The following is a 17,749-nucleotide window of genomic DNA, read 5'->3' as shown; positions in this document are numbered from 1 at the left end:
TAAGACAGGAAAAGGACACATGGAGGCAGGGTCTAATACCCAACACCTCCTCAAGTGACCTTCAGTAAATAAAAAAGCATTCTAACAATAGCAACATCCTCTGAAACCACAGTTGGCCCAGACTTCAAACTTAAAGAGTCAAGGTGCCTCACACCTTCCCTTGTGTATTCATGTGATTGCATTAGCCTGAGATACAAGCACTATGGACAGCTGGGAATGGGACCTTTGACAAAGAATTGATTGCTCCACTAAGGCCTGGAATAGATAAGAGCTAAGTAAAGAAGCTCAGAATTATGATATGAAGAAAAGTGTACCACCACTGAATGAAAGGCGATCCATATAACTTAAGTCATTGCACGTTACTGGGTTATAAGGCCCGCTTAGTGTACGACAACCTTCGGAAAGTATATTGAATGGATAATATGCTAATTCCAGTTATAAAGTTACCTATTTAAAAATTATGCTATAGTAAATATTGGTATAACTTTCAGGTCAATTCATTTTTATTTATATAGCTATTTATTCCAAATCTGTACGAAGTATCTGATCTACTTTTTTAATTTCAGCTTGCTAACACATCAAACAGAGCCTGTCCTACTTTGGAGTGGCCTTAATGCTTATGCTAATATTCTAAGGCATTACTGTGCACACAGCAAACAATGAAATTGCCGAAGAATCCTGAATGAAGTTCAGACAAATTACTCATTGAGATGTACTGCTTTAATAGCAGAGTAAATTAATTTGATTGCCATTGTTTAATATGAGTCGTATCAGAAAGGTATTGTACAATTAAGTGTTAACTTCTGAATATTGGGGAATAATAATTAATAATATGATGTATTATAAGGATAATTCACATGTTGGAGGTTGGAAGCATACCGTATGGGATAGGAATACATTTTCTTTCAAAAGACATTGTACCTACAATTTTCAGTTCTTAGCTGGTCGGCTTGGTTTAAGAATATATAAGGTTAAACTGTAATTTAGTGATGAAAATGAGTCATGTGGGATAGGTCACTGTCCTTGGAACTAACCTTCCTCCCTGTTCACTCCTAATTCGCTGCAAGGAAATCACAGATACAAAACTAAATACAGTCTTTGAGCCTACTGTGGACAAAAAAAATGTCATATCTTAAAATTGGGATGTACTCATTAAAGATGTGAATTACAACAGATTGTGCTTATTATAATATCATTAACATGATGCCAATAAGAATTAGTTTACATAGAAAATTGTTCATGGAAGATTCATTGCCTCTAAAGGATGTTTTACAACTCATTATATTCATATTCCTAAGGCTCTTTATTCTTGATTTACAATAGTGTAAACCGTTGATACTGTTCCCCTTACATATAGTAAATAATTGACTGGCTATTGCTTCATCACCTGTTGCTCCTCGTGCGTCACACACAGTCCAAAAGTTGTCTACCATAGCATGAGAGGCTTGAAGGCAGCCAGCAGGAATTTCACAGGCTATCTTTGTGCTCAAGGATACAATGTCTGCCAGAAAGCAAGGGTAGAAACAAGGTGACAAATCCTTTTTAAACGCGAAGGGACATCCTGAAAACACACATATAATTTATATCACTACTTTATGCATCTCATATAGTAGAGTAAATAAGCAAAATGATGCCGAAATAGTTGTTTAGGGTCCTGACTCTTCACTGTTTTGTAAAATTGCAGCTCAGCTAAAGGCCTCGGTACATACACTGTGAAGGCAAGGTGTACAAAGTTGAACAACCTAACGTTGACATCCACAAATCAGAGTCTCGTATCCAACCTACGATAATTCTGCTAGCTAGCTAACGTTAGCTAACAATCAGCTTTTCACATGGTATGTTGATTTTAAGTTCGCATTACACTTCAACAACAATGGTAACTAAGCACATTTATTCAAACTGTTGTCCATCATGGATAACCCCACCCACACCCAACCACCCTCTCATACTGCAGCTGGACTGACAGCGGAGCTCCTTCTCCAACAGACTGCTCCAGCTCCGCTGTCACAAGGACAGATACAGGAGAACATTCCTGCCTACTGCAATAACACTGTACAATAGTTCCCCTCTGGCTGGCAGACAACTCACTACTCCATAGCCTCTCTGAAAACTGGACTTTAGTTCTAGTTATTTGTTATTTGTTATGCTCTTTTGTATTTCGCTGCTGCAAAGAAAAAAATTCCCAGTTTGGGATAAATATTCTGATTCAAGTAACAGTGACTTTACCCCCCGCTGAGAACAACTTTGAGGTGCTTGTCAGTATAGTAGCCTACCAACCTGAGAGCTAGTTAGCTAGCAGCTACAGTGCTCTGCTATCATCATAATGTGCATGATATTATTCAATTAATAAATGTGTTATCTACAATCCACCATTCCGCGTTCTGTCTGGGCCTACATTATAGCAATACTTCTGTTGTTATTTTAAGTAAACACCTTAACTTAAAACAACAGATTTGGTCAAAGTATGTCTACCACCACTATAATGTTTTTAGAGTTGCAAAAAGCTGAACACTCACTGATTTACCCAGCACAAAGCAACATTATTATGATAAACATGATGATTGATTTATGCATTTTCAGCCTAACAGTCAGTTACATGCTTATGCAACACTGAGTGTAAAAACACACAGCTAATACCTGTAACATACATTAAGTTTGTGACATCGTGCAGGGGTCTACAATAGTGTAAAAACACTACCTTGTGTAAATAATTGTTGTAGAAATTACACAACTCTGACACTTTCGTGACATTTGCTCATCTTTTTATTTCATGGTTAATATTCACATCACTGGTTAACAATGAATCACAATGAACATCTCTTTCATACCAAATATTCAGAATTGAAAGGGGAGATGAGCTCTATCTAATAGGACAGATTCCTCTAACAACCAGCAGTTTGTTTGTTGTCTTCTGCATGCTCTTGCTATATGGTGGTGTGCCCTACAGAATAATTCAGCACTGAAAAGTAGATTATTTTGCCTGTTGTTTTCCTTTCAATTTGTAATGGTATGTTAAAAAATGAAGCTAATTAGTACAGTATGTAAGACACAAACATGTTTGTATTTAAAGTCTGTCTAATAAATTAAATCAATCCAAATATTTATTGCTAGTCAAGTTTTAGTGTTGAGCTCTCCTTGATAAAACAAACTGTTACCATGCTGTATATGTGGTAAAGGACACAAGTAGAAAAGCTACTTTTCAGTGCTGTGACGCTACAAGCCTCTGCAAGTGGAAGACACAGCTATGCCTCCAGGTTCATATCTACCAACACTCCCTTTTACTCTTGATAACTTTTCCGCAGTTACATCTCCGGCAATCAGGCATCTCCCTTACTTATTGTGCAAATTTGTCAAAAAATGGTCCTAAATTTGGTCCTTGACATCCCTTAACTCTGTCCCGTGTTGGTAGGTATGTTGAGGTGTCTTAATAGGAGCTGTCTAATACAGAACATTACATTCTACCACATGCCAAAAGACCAAGTCTGGTTAGTCTAACGGGAGGGGGGTGGTGGTAGGCGAGAGAAAGGGCTGACCAGTGTGTGTCAAGTACTACAGTAGTGCATGTCAATCCATTATTAAATTGTCTGTTTCTGTTTTAATGAATGATCATTCACCAATTCTGTGATTTAGTTATCTGTGATTTTAGGTTCTCTGTATGTATACATATCTCAGATTCTACCCAAACACAACACACACTGCCTCCCTTCCTTCACGACCATTTGAATCTGGTAAATAGTGTTTCCAATGTGATCTATCTTCCAAAACAGAACAGAGACAAACCTTATACATGTATTCATAATCTTGCATCTTTAATACATTTTAAAAACATTCTTGAAACTTCAGCAGCCCTTTTCTTGGCGGAAAAAAAAGGCAGACACTGAAAAAAGAAAAAGTACACTTTTCCTTTCTTATGCTTTCGATCTTATAATAATAACATTATTAACCTTAACAGGTTTATGAACGCGAGAGCTCATCTGTCAACATCCACAACACCCTGTTAAGAAGCAGTACGATTATTTTTACTTTTTTTTTTTTTTTTTAACGTTTTTTTGAGTTACTTCTGGAGTGATAAAAACATGGTGGTAACTATATACAAGGGACAGTGTGAGATACTAGTGGAAAGGTGGTGTTCAAGCGCTATACTGAGGAATCAAACTGTTGTCATCGGACATCAGAGTGAATCTGGTTATTACATTTTGTCCAAGCTTAAAAAATGTCAACTGTATTCCACGAATAACAATACTGATTACTTTACTGGTTCTCAAACTAATCATATGTTCTATGATAATATTCAACCTTAATTTGAATTAATAAGGTTCACAAATGTAATAAGACTGGAGCCACACTTTTTTTTCACAATTTTGTTGTGAGGAAGATTTGCTCTGAGCAGAACGTATTAGAGTTTAAATATACATTTCTGGCAAATAAACTCTGCAATGCCGTCACTGCTTCCAAGCGACCTCAAATACATAATTTTCCTTCATACACAGCTATGTGTCACTACTAATCAGCCAACAAATACACTGATACCAAATGACAGACTTGCTTTAAGCTTATACTGTTCGAAATCGACCTGATTCTAATGTAAAGTAATAAAATAAATGTTCTTACACAACATCTGAAGATTTACTGTTCTCTATGTGTCGCCCTGGTTAGCGCTTTAAGATGAAGCCCAGGGACTTTTGTTACATGTCATCATTATTTCATTTTCTGTCAGCTCTGTTTTTTGTGTCTATAAAGGCCCAAATGCCCTTCCATGGAAAAAGTACAACACCATATCAGAATTCTACTTTTTGAGGAATTGATATATGGAAGTGTCCAAATTTCTTTCTTGTAACCAAACTGTTTTTTTTTGTAACTACATGATGAACTTTCTTTACTACCACAAAATTACTAAAATTTACAAAATGTGTCCCTCAACATAACTGGATTCTTATTTGACTTTTTCGCCCATAGATTAATAAATTGCAAAACAGAATTACATCTTTGTAATTATCTACTAGCGTTAGTAGCTTACTGGCTAATGTCAATCGTGTGCAAACAGAACAAGCAAGCATTTATTTTCTGAATGTTTGCCATTGAACAAACCTTGTATTTCCTAGGTCTTAAGATAGTTTGAATACTTCTCTTGGAAAATAATTCAACGCTGCAAGTTCTCATTTTTTCTTGTTTAGGATACAACTACAATTATTCAAAACTCCATTATCATTAAATGTTTTGCCAGAGGTAGCTCTGATAGTAGTCAAAATACATCAAATTAAGCTCCTCAAAGCTCAGTATGGTCTATAAACTGAAACCTTCCCACTTGGGAGATGTGCTTTTGTAGCTTGGTCAGAAAGTAATAACCAGTGAATGTTGACAGAAACAACATAAGGGCAGACTGGAGAGTAGAGTGTAAAACTATCATAGCCAATAGCACAACACCGATGACCAAAGTTCCACTAAAATCCACTAAGCTGACCAAGAGAAAGGGGTCCCGATGTGTCATTCAAGATACACCACATCAGTTCATCCCGGTATCATGCTCTCACACTGAGCGTCCAACACACATTAAGACTAAGACGTGTTCCTCTGTTATATGCACAAACCAATATCTACAACTATCAAAGTGCTTTCATTCCTTTGCTCTCCTATTCCCGAAGAAAGATTCACATTATCGTGTTCACATATGATCCGCACATATGTCATGTTTTACTTTTAGGCAACTCATGGGAATGATTTGGAGGGAACAGTACAATATTAACTATGCTTCAACGGTGCTTTTTAGTTTTATTGACGACTATTTGATCACTTGTTCTCTGATTATCGTAACTTTATCTAACTAGCAAGACTGTTTTGCTGCCAAAAGCACACATGTACAGTACACAGCTGACAATGTTTTACCAATATACAGTAAAGCAACTTCACTTCAGTGCATCATGATAACAAGACTGTGTTCAAAGTGTACACAAGACTTTTGAGTTGGAAGAGGAGCTGTACATAATTAATATAATTCCGATAGTTTTTATTGTTCCAGATACAATAACATATAGTGTGACCATCAAAATTATCTTTAATGCGAACAGCATGTAGCTTGACCGAAGCTTCACTAGCGGTGATGTAAGGTTTCTCAGTCAGCCTTTGTTAAGTCTCAGCGCCAGACTATCAGTGTTCTAGAGGCCAAGCAGCGCTCTCTACAGGATGGATGCAGTAGTAACACTTCACACATCTGACAACTACGGCAACAAACAAACACGTCACTAATCCTTCCTAGTTTTAGCGGAGACCATCGCAGCCTTTAATGCACAATGCATAGAATTACAGGGAGTAGACAAGGCTTTCAACATTTAGATAGCTGCTTCTACTATTCTTTTTTTTTGTGTGACACACAACAACGCTTTTGTTCTGTAAATCAAAGTCACACCACAGTGTTGTTTTCATAGAATCAAAAATGCATTGCACTGAATTAAGGTTATAACATAATACATAACTAAAATTTTCTTTAGTGCATAACCACATTTTTTCATGAAAACACTAATAAATATGTGGATCTATTTCACAAGAACAGATCAGTTCAATTTGTCACCACTGGATGGCCCCATCTACAGTATTTGCAGGATGTTCTTGGGTCTGACTGAAATACTGGTGCATTCATGGCATTTAAGAGCAAAGTAAGATAATTTCTAATAATATTATCACCTTTTTATTACCCTTTAAGAATTTGTATATCCAGTGGTATCCTATACATGACAAAGAACAACTCGAAGTTTAACAAAAAAGAAAAAAAAATGCATTTAAAAAGCTATTTACTTCCTTCTATTTACACTACAGATGTTGAGAAACATACATGCTAAAGTGGTAACTAAAAACATGATCATAAGTAGCTCTTAGTATGCTTAATTTACTAGATAATCAATCAAGAGTTGCAAAAAAACACCAGCAACTTCAGAATTGCCATGGATGTAACATTATTCCCTTTAGTTGACATATCTTACTCAACGCTAACTCCTTTAACTGCCTGTCAACTTCTGTGGTCGATCTCTGTCTATGTGCACGCAACAGGGAATGTTCCTGACTAATATCACTGTACTGCTGTCCGAGAGTTGGAGTGAATGACAGGAAATACACGAAAAGGGGACAGGTTGAGGTGAGCCTATAATGAAAATGTCCGACAATGACTAAGATAGGAACAACAAACCGACACAGCTTATCATTGTTTTAACAATATCAGCATAGACCACCAAAATACTATAATATAATAAGAGTTGGTATCATAAACAGAAAAATGCTTATATGAACAGCAAACCGTTTTTATTTCAGGGTGTTCATCTGTGTGTATTATATTGTTTGTATGATGATTTCTTTGTGTTTGTGTTTGTGTGTGTGTGTGTGTGTGTGTGTGTGTGTGTGTGTGTGTGTGTGTGTGTGTGTGTGTGTGTGTGTGTGTGCTTCCAGTGTATACATATCTGTGCTTATGTGTATCTGGAAAGTTAGCAAGTTTCACAGAGAGGATTCTAAGACGCATCAGCCAGTAGGAAAACTTAAACCGGGTTGAAAAACGTGAACAGGAAGTACCACATGCGCAAGAGAATGAAGGCGTCTGTCTGTCTGTCTCTAATAGCCACATGTGAAGTTAAAAAGCTAAATATAGCCGAGCATAACTGCTGCGGTCTATAGCTGTATGACTAGGACTGAGGATACATGGGAGCTTTGCGATAAGTGGAAACCTAAGAGTTATAGCGCAGGATAACAGGGTTGCATGTGCTGTGACAGGAACACACCTATAGAGAAGATTAAGACTTCAGTGCCCCCAGACTCTATGCCATGCGAAGGGTTGGATGTGAGCTACATTTTAAGATAAAGTTAAGGTTGCTTAAGGTATTGTTTTTTTTGTAACTTTTTTAAATCAACAAACAAAACCAAACCGGGCTGCAGTCCTTAAACATCACCAGTAGTTTGTCCTACAAGCACTTGACCAGGACGGATCTAAGTCAAAGTGTTCCGCTTCAGGCCCAGGATGTGAACAGTTTTAGTATTATCCTCCAGAGGTCAGTGCGTACCCTGTTGAGTTAATACCTATAGTTTGTTGAAGTAAATAGGGATTAGAATAAAGAAATATTGCGCGAGATAGAATTAAGACCCAGCCACACCAAAAAGTGGTATGGTGGAAACCACATGCTTTCCTAAATCATGTGGTTTTAGCAGCTCTACCCTCCAGCAAATTAATGTGCCTTAGTTCACAAACTTGACTTGATGTGAACATTTTTCAAATGTTTTCTTTCACCACGTTGGCAAATCACTGGTGATGCGGATTGCATTATAAAACCCAGATTTGAGCCTGATATTTCGGCCTTTCAAATTCCGGCATGACCGGGTCTTTACCCAGGAACCTGTGACATGGTGGTTGACACTGTGCCCGCAATAAGAGAAATGCTACATGCTGTATACTGTGCATTGACCCTTTATGTTTGTTGACTAAATAGTGCAGTGTAACTTCTAGGTTTAACACTTGCTCAATGTCAGTCATTCAGTTTGAATTATTAATCACTTTGAGGTTAAATACTGTGACCGCAACTTATTTGGCTTAGAGATCAAATACCTGTGTTCAGTGCCAAATCCTTTTTTTAGCCATGGCTACCCAGAGAAGACACAGAGCTCCGCCAGCACTTGACGTCTACTGTATCTTTCTCGATGATTTTCATGCACCAATCACATCAGTTAACAACTGAAGTCTGAAGTAATTCTCGTCTGCTTTGTTATAGCCTCTTCATTTCTGTAGTGTACTGTCAATTAATGCATCATTTATTGAATTATGACAAAGGATTTGATCACCCTGAATGCCTCTGCACTTCGTTTCTGAACAGATTTTGAACTTTGTCTGAAATTGTATCACCTGTAATCTACATAAGCCCCTGTCCTCTGAGCCACAGCTAATGGTTAGCATCATTATATTTATTGTCCAGAGGTATAGAATTGTAATAAATTAGGGAAATATAAACATGTGCAATGATACCAATAGAAGTAATTGGAGATAATGTTCAATGAGTCAGCTATAATGGGACAGTGTGCAGTCTTGTAAATACTGTAGATTTGGAAATCATTTCTGTTCATTGGACTTGAAGCAGACTTGCCAGTGTCTGCCCTGCTGCTGACTGGTAGCAGGCCATCAGCTGGTGAGTGCGCTTTGGAGCTAAGAGGACATGGACTTGGAATGAAAGTGGGGCAAATAGTAGCGTTAGCCTAGATCTGCTTACACGTTTGAAAGATAAATGAGGATTTGTTTTGTGAAGGCTTATAGGAGGGACTTAGAAACTAAGTTCTGAGGAAGGGTGTTTTCGCTATAAGTACTTGTGTTTAAACTGTATAAAACTGTTAGGTGGAAATATTCTTAAACTGCCTATGCTCAGTATTCTCTCAAACAGCATTGACTACAATAGTGGGTCATTTGCATTGGTGTAATTCAATCTAGGGTAGGCGGTTGAGGTCCTCTAAATCAGTGCCTACAAGCGGATCTTATCAGGCAAGAAGCCGGTGGAACCCAACACACAGAAACACAAACAAAAAGCAAGTGCTCTTCTCTGTGGTAGGCAGGGTCAGAGGTTAAAGGTCAGGGTTGGTAGCAACAAGCTGGCAGGCGGACCCCGGAGAAACACTGAGAGGCGATCCGTCAGTTTGGTGCAGCGGTGGTCGAGATGAAGGGCGGGGCCAAAGGGAAGTGACTGCGCCGTGGTAGGTTGGTCGGTCGGTTGATTGGCAGGTTGGCGAGCGCCATGCGTGTCCCACCAAAATCTAAAGGTCACTGGGACTCAATCTGTTGATTAGAAGAAACTAGATCAAGAAACTAGGAAGTAACCAAAGAGAGAAAAAGAGGGTGAGAAAAGTTATACTGAGACAGAGGAAACATTTCCAGATGTTACATTTTACCAATCAGATGGTGTGTTTCTTTTCCAGTTTACAGGCTGTCACTGTGGGGCAGGTATATACGAATTATGTGCCAGATTATAAACCTTTCCCTTTTTGTATTATATTAGCACTACAGCCATCCATCAAGTAGACAGAGTTTGGCAACCACATCAGGTGGCAGAGGTCTGTTGTGCCTCTGAACTCAGGGAGTCTGGAGGCTAGCTGCTGTGCCAGGGATGAATTAATCCACGCAGACTGGCTCATTTTTAGTCTGTAGGTCTCTTCATAATTTCATTTAGCAGCAAAGTGTCTGGTGTTTTTAACACGCCACTCCATTAGACACGTAGCACCGGTATACTCCCACATACATTCATGCATAGATTTTTACTGTCAATTGTCTTTGTGATTGACCGTTTGCTAAACCCGCGATAAGGGATTTTTTTATCATAACAAAGCAACCATAACTACATGTCAGTTGTGTCAAGTTGTGGATTTCAACAAGGACAAACCTAAAGAAACTAAAGCATATTAAAATGGATTTAACTATGTATTACAACATACAGTATGTGTTATAGCCACATTAGCAAACTGTATCATTACAGAGAATCACAAGGTATGCTTTTTTTTCATGCCCTATAGTTAGTTTACAGTCAAGCTAAGTCCACATTAGAGTGCTTTAAATTAAATTCCAAAAATCAATGCCTCTTTCTCCTCTTTTAATTATTAAAATTATTTAAGTAGACATCTTACCTCTGTGTGTGTATCAACATATCAAAAGATTATGTTAGAACAAAATAACAATTTCATTTTTGTTTTTTATTATTTCTAATGCTATACTTTAATACTTAAAAAATGCTGCTTTTTTAATCTCCATGGAGCATTAGCTGTTGAGGAGGCTGACCTTTGTCCGGTCATCTAAAAAAATATATTTTGGAAAAAGCATAAACTTACACTAGCTACAAACACTGGCTCTGCCAAAGGCACTTGTTATTTCAGCCAAATAAAATCTACCATTGTCCGCAACAAATAAGAAGCATGCTCTTGTTTACTTCTTTCAAAAATCAAAGACCTATTGTTTAGAATTACTGAGAATTTTGAGTGGCTAATAATGCCTATATACAATTGAAAAATAGAACAGTGACTAAGTGAGGTGCAGTTTAGAATGAGTCCTAAGGCTTCAATTATAGACAAGAACTTCATGCTTTTATTTAAAGTGTGTTTACACCCACTTGTCTCAGTGATGCGTTTGTCTATGCTATGCTCCCTCAGGCCGTCTCCACCAAAAGGAGTCGGTGTGGGCTCCTTCACCCCATTCTCCTTAGCAACAACTGCTGGTCCTGTTGTCGGAGCGCTATTTGGAGGGGGGGTTGTCTTCTCCTCCTGCAGCCAAATATAGATGCACAAGGGCACACACACACACACACACACACACACACACACACACACACACACACACACACACACACACACACACACACACACACACACACACACACACACACACACACACACACACACACACACACACACACACACACACACACACACACACACACACACACACACACACACACTATGAACACCTGTTTTACTGTATCGCATGCTACCACACCATCGTGTGGTGTCAGCCAGTAAAAGCACAATGACTCAGCAGAACAGAGAAGTTAAATGTCTTTTAACTGAGAAAGTTTGACCTTGTGCCCGTTGGTCTGATCATTGCCTGGCCCCATGTTGTCCATGGATCCGATCTTAGACTTAGCTTTAATGTTTTGCTTATGGGACTCAATCTTCACATCCCCTCCACCTGAAGTAAAACAAAACGTTGGTGTGAGACCAGCAAAAATAGAATATAGATCAGTAATGAAAAAATAAAAAAGCGCAACTGTAAGTCCGACCTGGCTTATATTTGATGTTGTCCTTTGAGCCACATTTGGAAGTCACCTTGCTCAAATCAACCTTCCTATTCAGGATCTGCACCTGTGGATAAGGAGAGATCATAACGTAGCCTCTTTACAATAACTCACAAGGACAGCACAATACAGCCGTAATCAGAAATCCACTCTGATCAGAATCCAAAATCACTGTCATCCATTATCATGCACCTGGTCCGCATATAGAGAGGGTGAGGTTGTGCACAACACATGTCGAATTGAAGGGGAATGGATACAACAAAGCACTACCTACCAATGCTTTACACTCTTCTTTGACCTTTTTCATTGTTATGAGGTGCCTTCTGTTTTGTTTGGCTGCTAACTGATGATCCATTTATGCATATAAATGAGTACAGGCTTTAATAGGAGGACAGGATCAGGCAGCTATTAGACTGCGTCACATCATGAGAGTGTGTGTTCAGTATCACATGCACTAATCTGATGGCAGCTGGCACTGAGTGACTTGCCTTACAGTGTGTGATAGGAACAATCATTTTTACATATTTGATGACAGAGAGGAGGACAAACAGTCAGTCGGCTTTGACCCTCAGTGATGTTAACGTTTTATTTGCAAACCAACTATGATGGGTTCTGATTGACATTAGACCGCCCCGTTATGAGAGGCTTACAAGACAGGTTAAAATATTAATTAACTGGTTTTTATAATACAAACACAAACGTTTGACTTCCTAAGAACTAACTTAAATATTCATTATGTAGTTAGATCCGTAAGACTTTTTTATTGTGGTAATTTTACCTTGTAGGATTGCATCAGTTCGCGTTTGCTTATTTTATATGAAACCTGTATGAATGCCTTGTGTGTAGTTTGTCATATGACATTTTTCTTGAGTATTAAAGCAGAACAGTTACTAATATTGATTATAAGCTTTATTTGATTAGTCACTTCTTGGACACGATCCTTTTTTCAGAATACCATAATACTCTTGCATTTTGTTAATTGATCTGAGACAGCAAAGTGGTGATAGTGAGGGCAGCCCAGAGATGGATTATGATAGTGCAGCAGGTGTTTGGAGCAGATGGGAGCAACATCTGGAAGGGTGGGCAGTAGGACTTAAGGCCAGTTCACTTTGAGTGAAATCAATCCAAAATGCAAACACAGGCGATTTAGGAGATATAATGTGCTTTTGGCCAGGGTGACTCCAATTTACATATAAAATAACAAAACAAATTCTGATCAGATCTTTTTGTTACCAGGACAAAAGGGTGATTAATCAGAAATTTGACTGGGAAGCTAAAATAGCAAAAAATGTGATATGCATCCACCCTATGCAGAGTCTCCCGTCAGCTCCAGCAGTACTTACTTTGCCACCTCCAGGGACATGTTTCATATTGTCCTTGGAGCCACAGCGAGACGTGATATGGCTGAAGTCCAGCTTTTTGTGCACTATCTGAACCTAAAGACAAGCAGGCAGACACACAGACAAGCAGGAAAGTGAGGAGATAGAAGGGAAAAGAAGGAAAGAAAGAAGAGCATGACAGAGGCAGACAGACAAGAGCGGCAGAGAAGAGCAGATCAGCTGGCAGCTTAAGTTAACAGAAAACAGAGTAGCCTTGCTCTGTATGTATGGAAGAGGTTCTGTCATTCAAATCCAATAATTCCTCCTACATATGGGATTATCTGTATGGATCATTTTTAAGTGTCATGCCACTAAATTATTGAAGTTTGAAAATGGTGCAGCTAACTGTCAAGACTCTGAAACTAAATGTTTGTGAATTCTTACAAAATTCAATGCTTGAGTATCAAAAGGTAAGGATACTGACTGAATAACATTAGAGCGCTTCCATAAACGGCCTTAACCAAAACTGATCAAGCACAGAACAAACACTGGAAGGGTGGACAGAGCACATGCAACAGAGTATTACACAGGACAGTCAGTGGTTTGGTGTTAACGCATGCTTGTTCTAAGCAGAGAAGCAACTGCAAGCGACTGATACAGTGGAAGATGGTTAGTGAAACACTACACATAAAACCTATATGGTTAAAACTAAATAATGAAAGAAAGTCCACAAGATTTGGAAAATTCTAGGGGTTTTGAGGGTATCTTAAATCCAATACTGCCGGATTGGAGTCTAAAAATAAGATTGTTTAAGGTTTCATCACCAATAAAAAAGTTTTAACCATTTTCAGGAACATTGGGAAAAAAAAGCTCCATTTACGAGTATTCATTAATCTCACAGAGATGATGCTGGTTGCCACACAAAATAATGCACAAAGAAAAGCCAGCATACAGCATGTGGATGCATTTAATATTTTCCTCTAATCCCCTAATGGCTGTATTCCTGCACCTTTTCTTAGAAATTCAATGTATTGCTTCGATCCAGAAGTTGTTTGTTTTCTGGTATCCAAGGGACCCGCAACACACACACACTCTCCATCGGGAATATTGTCATATCAGTTTCATTGCCTTGTGGTTGTTTTGTAAAGAAGTGCTGCAGCAGACTTCAGACGCCTTGCTCCATTCTCTCTGTCTCTGCCTTAAGTCTTATTCGGATGAGAGCGGCATGATGACGCAGGTGGCACCAGCAAAGGATGACTCACTGAGCAGTTAGCACGCACACACATGCACGTACGAACACAGAGCAGAAGTTTTCCTCCTCCTTCTATTTCCCTACACCTGGAGTAGCTGCTAGGCTATGCTTAATCATGTCTCCTCAATTAATGGCAGGGATGTTGACAAAAAAGGACACTGCATGATGCTGAAAATGTGTCCTCGTATTAAATAGTGAAGTGTAAGCAGGGTAAGGCGACGGAAGTGATACAAGACTAAATACATGGATATTACAATCATTTTCAGGAAGCGTTTTTTTGTCTGAGTTTGTGAGTCTAGCAATGTCTCGTATGGTGGGTGCAGTGAGAAGTAAACACAACCAGTAATGGTTATATTTATTGCATTTGCACCTTAATGCTTTGATATTAATGTTTTATATAAATATTATCTTTCCTTGTTGTAAAGCAACTGCTGTACAGAAATGTCCCTTGGGCTAAATAAAGATCTATCATAGATGCCTATTCCTCCATTTTATTTTGTACAAGTAGTAACGTCTTGTAAAATATTACACACTGGTGTGCCCTTGAGATATATTAGGGTGTTAAATATTGATGGTATTGGAAGAAACAAGGCACATTACTAATACAAGAGGAAAACCCACCAAAGTTTGAGATGATAGAAGCAAAAACATTTTTGGGACGGAAATATATTTGTCCCATGGTGTCCTAATTACAGCAATAGTCACGGTGAGTAGGCTTTTTCTGTGGTTCCCACATTTTGCAGTGCAAGCAGCAAGCTAATAGAAGCTACCAGAAACACTTAGCGGTGCCCCATGAAACAGCTGCTTAAGTGTTATTTGTTGTTATGTGTTATTTTCACATTAATTGTTTCCGAAATAGTATAATAAGAGTTTTCTGAGTAACAAAGAAGCACCTTGCAATAGTTTCTTACTTTTACAAATGAATAAAAGACACCAACATATGGTTCATGTTAACTGAGTGTAGTTCAAGTAGCTAGCAGCTAGCTAATTAGCTATTTAGCTGACATTACTGACCCATTTCAGTAACTCTTACCCAACATGTAACATATTTAAAACATGTATAGTCAACACAACTAACTTGCTACAGGACATGCTTATGATTTCTTGCTTATTTATATTAATATGTTATGATCTAAATACCAGACTCTAAGATGGCATCCATTCATTACCTTGAAAATATGTCAAGACAGGTTGCAACCTGATCTCACTATTTTTGTTAGATCAGGTTGCACAGGCAACATATGGCAAAAGAGTGTTTCTATCTTTCTGGTATGCTTCTACATGCACATCAACTTTAATAAGACTTTTCCTGATATTGAAAATGTCAAACTTTGATTTTAGTAATGCAAGACCAATAATATATATATATATATATAATAAACAGTGTATCTCTTCTAAATAGCTGTCTATGATGCAACTAAAGTGACTTACTCTCGGTAATCTTGGGGAATGTAGTTGAATTGAAATGCCAATAATCGCTATGACTACTTGTGTAAAAATATTTGTCATATTATATAAGAAGTGATGCAGTCTGCTTTTAAAAATACTGTTGTTTGATAATAATATTCATTATGAGGGTGGACTGATATTAACTAAGTTCTTCATGAGGTGTTAAGAGGTATAAACAGCAAGGTGGATGTAGAATGGGTGGTGTATGTGGTGAATACAAAGATAAGATGGGACGATGTATTTGTGTGTGAGGTGTGTGACGGTGTCGATGGTAGGGACTCACTTTGGCCTTGGGGGCAGTGTTGGAGGGGTCTGATGCCTTGTTGTTCGGGGTAGAAGAGCCCTGGGGAGACAACCACCCCATTGGTTAGTAAAATCTCCAATACAACACAAGTCGCAACACAACAGGAAAGATGAAGGGGTCATGGTGGGTTAGCAGCTGGACCAATCATATGAGTTAATCGGTCATTACAGCCAATCAAGAGGGAAGCATCAGACTGTATTAAAAATTGCAGCTTGGTTCGAAAGTAGCAGTCTGTACCAAAGTTATGCAGCTTAACAGTGACTGCCTCTGTTTTGATTGGCTCCAGTTCAAAGTGTGAATTTCCCACTCATTTATTCAGTAGAAGTCTCGGAAAATTGGTACATCAAGAGTTTGGAACCAAGCCAATCAAATATGAGATGAATCGCTAACAACTAATTATTTGATTCAGGGAAAGACAAAGATAAACAGAAAGAAAAGCAAAAATACAATGCTGTATTCATAACCATTTTAGGACTGAAGGAACTATCCATCCCATTTTCATAATACAACAAAATTCCAAACAAGCTGCCATGATGGTTGGGTTTTAAATCTGGGAGCGAACCAGAGAGCAGTCAGTGTGGACGCCATGGAGCGCTCAGTAGCTGTTCATGGGTGTGGTAAAAAATGTCTATGGTAACAACAAGCTCTGCGAGACCTTTCTGAAGCTCACTATTGTGGGGTGTGTTTATTTTTCTATCGCACGTCGGTAAGACTGAGGTTTAGATTAAACAAACTGAGCCTTTACAAAAGTTTATACCATCAAATAAGTCTACATTGAATGGTTATGACACTTTGGCTCATAACCAACATCTTTACTTTGAAATATGAATGGGATATTCACTTTGGGAAGCTCACTCTTAAGCTCTTTAATCCAGCTGTAGCACCAATTAACTGTTATAATTAATAATGGGCTGCCCAAAAGAGAGTGAAATCAATCCAAAATGCAAACACAGGCAATTACGTTTAAGAGATATAATATGCTTTCGACCAAGTTGACTCTAATTTCCATATTAAATAACAAAAAAATCATCCTGATCAGATAATAAAACAAATATGTGTACTATGTCTGCCAATCAGATGTACTGTATCAGATGGATTGCTGAAACATAGAAATGTAAATGTCAGTTAATGACCAGGGTTGATCAAATGTCAGCACAGAAAACAATAATTACACAATGGGCAATACATACATTACATGTAACATTACTGCTACAAACAACACAAGCCATTCAAAAAATACTGATGATGGAAATGCTGATAAAACTGTTGAATGGGAAATTTTAGAATACATATTAGACAGACCCATTTTAATATCAGTGGAGGTTTAGTGTCCCTTACTGTGATGCAGGGAGGAGATGTGTCTGTGTGTAAAGTGGTTTCAGTCTGACAGATTGGGACAAAAACATCGGCCTGAAAGAGTGAATGGTGCCCGAAGATAACAGTTCAACGGTGACAACACAGACTGTGAAACATTTCCCTGTCAACTGCTCCTGATGCGTGCAGGAAAAAATGAGGTGAGCCAATTGCGCAGAGCCATTTGGAGAGGCAGCATCTCCTTCTCTTCACTGATCTAACTTTAATTCGACCATGTGATCATGGCTAAATGATACAGGTTGAGGCATCACTGTGAATG

At 38.3% G+C, this 17,749-nt stretch overlaps 1 protein-coding gene across 1 annotated transcript in view; it reads right to left on the bottom strand.

Annotated features, from left to right (window-relative positions):
* Positions 1-2,740: 2,740 nt before the first annotated feature.
* The window catches only part of map4l (microtubule associated protein 4 like), a 78,113-nt gene continuing 63,104 nt past the window's right edge, over positions 2,741-17,749 (bottom strand). Inside the window, exons 12-17 of the mRNA XM_063886250.1 lie at positions 16,096-16,155; positions 13,136-13,228; positions 11,778-11,859; positions 11,577-11,686; positions 11,112-11,259; positions 2,741-9,790 (exon numbers count right to left, since the gene is read on the bottom strand). Of these exons, the coding sequence (XP_063742320.1) occupies positions 9,786-9,790; positions 11,112-11,259; positions 11,577-11,686; positions 11,778-11,859; positions 13,136-13,228; positions 16,096-16,155 (498 nt within the window). The 3' untranslated portion in view covers positions 2,741-9,785. The remainder of the gene's footprint in view (positions 9,791-11,111; positions 11,260-11,576; positions 11,687-11,777; positions 11,860-13,135; positions 13,229-16,095; positions 16,156-17,749) is intronic.

Source organism: Eleginops maclovinus, chromosome 6 (genome assembly GCF_036324505.1).
Source record: "Eleginops maclovinus isolate JMC-PN-2008 ecotype Puerto Natales chromosome 6, JC_Emac_rtc_rv5, whole genome shotgun sequence".
NCBI classification, from domain to species: domain Eukaryota; kingdom Metazoa; phylum Chordata; class Actinopteri; order Perciformes; family Eleginopidae; genus Eleginops; species Eleginops maclovinus.
Note: the sequence above shows the minus strand (reverse complement) of the source record. Positions and strands in the feature narration are given on the sequence as shown.